The sequence below is a fragment of the Amblyomma americanum genome, chromosome 11, assembly GCF_052857255.1.
Source record: "Amblyomma americanum isolate KBUSLIRL-KWMA chromosome 11, ASM5285725v1, whole genome shotgun sequence".
Classification (NCBI taxonomy): Eukaryota; Metazoa; Arthropoda; class Arachnida; order Ixodida; family Ixodidae; genus Amblyomma; species Amblyomma americanum.
The window spans coordinates 37,092,239-37,095,428 of NC_135507.1; the positions used below are offsets into that span (position 1 = coordinate 37,092,239).

General features: G+C 48.5%; 1 protein-coding gene across 1 annotated transcript; it reads left to right on the forward strand.

Moving 5' to 3' along the window:
• The first annotated feature begins 978 nt into the window (after nucleotides 1-978).
• LOC144109556 (E3 SUMO-protein ligase PIAS2-like) lies at nucleotides 979-2,934 on the forward strand. Its single transcript, XM_077642381.1, has 2 exons — nucleotides 979-1,455; nucleotides 2,343-2,934. Exons 1-2 carry the CDS (start codon nucleotides 979-981, stop codon nucleotides 2,703-2,705), a joined length of 840 nt encoding a protein of 279 aa, XP_077498507.1. The 3' UTR covers nucleotides 2,706-2,934.
• The last annotated feature ends 256 nt before the right edge of the window (nucleotides 2,935-3,190 follow it).

Sequence of the window (3,190 nt, forward strand, 5' to 3'; positions counted from 1 at the left end):
GACAGTTCTGGAAAGGGGTGATGGTTCCTAGTCTGCCTTTCGGCAATGCGCTCCTGTGCAAGAGACCAGATGTTCAAGCAAGGTTAGAATCCAAACAACGCGGCGTAGGGAGGCTAGCTTTGGGAGCACATGGCAGTACACCAAACCAGGTGGTACAAGGTGACATGGGATGGGCGTCGTTCGATAGCAGAAAATCTATCAGTAAGATAGCATTTGAGGAGCAATCGAGAGAAATGCGGGAAAAAGCAGTGGGCAAGGAAAGTTTTCAGTTGCTTGCACATGAGAAATCACGACACAAAATGGAGAAAGCGAACAAGAAGACTGACAAACAAATATCTGGACAGCAGTAGCGGGGGGATCAGGAATTATCGTTTAAAAGAAAATGTTAACGTAACAGAGAGGGCTCTGTGAAAAACAGGGATGGCGATGAAATCGACACATAGAGGATACAAAATGAGCATACAAAGAAAATATCTACGATAACTGCAGAGGAAGCTCTTTGTTGTTCGAGGCGAGAACCGGAACTTTGCAGACTAAGACATCGAGTCAGGTTACCAGGATATAGACACGTTAGGCGGTGTGTGTGAAGAGGGGGAGAAAACTGCTGAAAACTTGATACTTCTCTGTAAAGGGCTTCACTCTAGAGTGGAAAGCAGCGGGGCAGATTTTTTCAAAGCTTTGGGGCTTAAGGACAGTGAAGGAAAATTAGATTTTAAGCGGGTAAAAGTAGCCAAGCGAAAGGTATCTGATTGGTGGCTAAAATGAAGACACGAGTGAAATTTCACCAGTCATGGCTATGTGGCTTGCGCCACCGCGCAAGTTAAACGGTTCAGCCTTATCCACCTATCCATGCGCCAAGTGGCAAAACAGAAAATGATAAGATTTCGTGAGAGTAAAATCGAAATAAAAAAAGGGCCGCCATGTATTTCCTGAGACAGCCGATCTTGGATTCAGCATTTCCGCACCACCTCCGGTGCGATGTTTCCATACCAGCCGTTCTACCGCTCCGTCTACCGGGTCCCGCTCAGGGCAGTCGTTTGGCCGCAACGTTCACACCACCTCTTCTACTCTGGAGGCTTCGATGCCGGTGCGAGGGGCGGCAACCATACGACGCTACTGCTCGTCCATTTCGAGCTTTATACGGAACGGTCTACTCTCGACAGCAGCACGGCTAGCATGAGCCTCAACGGCAAGGCTTTCTATGGCCTTCCTTTCACCATAGTCAACATCACGCCTGTACTGTCGCAGGCAGGCTGGAACGCGTTCGCCTTCTGGAGCGATGTCATCCCGAGGCACGTCACCGTCAATGTCGATGAAGTTGAGAAGATCTCGGAAGACGAGTTGCTACTTTCGACAGACGAAAGCTCCCGTTACGTGCTAACGCAGGCGCACACGGAGGCCCTTCTGAGATGCCGAGGTGCCCAGGCTGAAGACGTCATCGCGAAGGCTTTGCAGGTATGTTTACGTCCGTACAATGCGCGCAGTGGGCACGCTTCGGTCCGCAGGAGTGCGATGTATAAGCGGAATTCTTTTCAGGACATGCGTGAGGAGCCTAAAGAGGCGGTGCATTAGTCCTGTGACCAGAGAGGTCGACCGCTAATTAGTACCAATTTTTTTTTTGCTCCGAGGTTCCAAAAATAGATAATCTTAATTCACGACTATGAAATAAAATTCTGCACCGAACTGTACGCGCTCCTCTTTATATTTAAGAAGTAGGAATTATTCTGTGCAATATTTGTACCCGATGTAAGTATAGTTTTTCCAGTTACTGTTGCCGTAATAACTAAAAACGGAGCAGCGACTTTCAATAACAGTGGCCAGGTGTTTCGACGTTTTGTGGCTTGGAGTTGCCTTTTTGCGTTTTTTGATAATTCTGTACAGAAGGTATCTAGCCGTTCGCAGGTCACGTCTCACTGACAGCGGAATGACTGAGAAATTCATTATCGTGTGTAAGACCGTAATTGTACAGCGTTTCGGTTTCCATTATATTCGCAGTCTGATTTGTCGCGGTTACCCAGTGACGTAGTTTGTGGCGGAAGACAGCACAGACAGATCCAAAAGAGAAGATGAATCTAAACGCTAAAAACCAAATCTGTCTTCTAGTCTATGCGCGGGATAATAAATGAACTAATGTTCTAGGAAAAAACACCAGAGATTTCGTTAGTAGTGCCTTCCCAGCCTCCGAACGTTTTTTGATTGAGGACTCACGCGGAGGCGAAAGTAACCATCGGATGTCCAGCTGGAATACAATATTCCCATCATTTCTGGCATACAAGACCATTTCAAGCACATGCGCTTGCTGTTGGTGATGCACTCAATTAGTTTTTCACTTGCGGATGCAGGTGTCCTTACTCTGTCCGTTGAAGAAAAGCAAGATGAAGGTGCCTTGCCGAGGAGTGCGCTGCCGTCACGCGCAGTGCTTCGACGCCTACGCCTACTTGACTGTCAACGAGTGCACACTGCAGCCTCGCTGGCGTTGTCCGGTGTGCAGCGATCTGGTCCTCGTCCACGATATCCGAGTGGACCTCTTTACGTTGGACATCCTCAACAAGGTGGGCTGCCAGTGCGACCTCGTAGTGCTTCAAGGCGAGGGGAACTGGCAGCCACTGACGTCAGAGAATGACCAAAGCGTCAATGTTGTCCATCAAAATGCGGTGAATGCTAAACCATTCATCGACTTGACAGCCGATTCAGATACAGACTAACGCCACAGCTCCACCTGACGTCGTGCTTCTCCGCTCCAAATGTCCAGTGCATCCGCTAGCGACAAGAGCTGTCAGTGCCCGCTTTCCTAAGGGACGATGAGCCGCTCTAGGCTTTAGCGGGGTATCCGTTGTATCGTTTTAGCTTTCTAATCGGACGCCCTGTAGATGAAAAGCAACGACCTACTAGAACAAACAGTTTTTGTGTGGTCGTGTTGCGGTGTCTGACGGACTAGCCTGACTAGGGCCTTGCATGTCTTTCGTTAACCAATGAACCGGCGCTCTTTTTCGCGCGACGTTTTTATCCGCACTGGAGATGTGCAAATTTCTGTGTTGCTCAGGTTTTAGTACGCGTGTCGATTTTAACTTTGTTTCGAGAGGATATTTTGCGTTTTACGATTTTTACCTCTGTACTGACGCGCATCGCAGGGGAGGGTATGACGATGCAAAGTTAATGGTAATCACCGGTCTTTCCTTACGCGGACCCG

Excerpts from the sequence above, each read along its gene's own strand:
- LOC144109556 (XM_077642381.1), top strand. The coding sequence starts at position 979 with ATGTTTCCATACCAGCCGTTCTACCGCTCCGTCTACCGGGTCCCGCTC. Across the intron at positions 1,456-2,342 it reads TCATCGCGAAGGCTTTGCAG|GTGTCCTTACTCTGTCCGTT; the intron begins GTATGTTTACGT and ends TTGCGGATGCAG.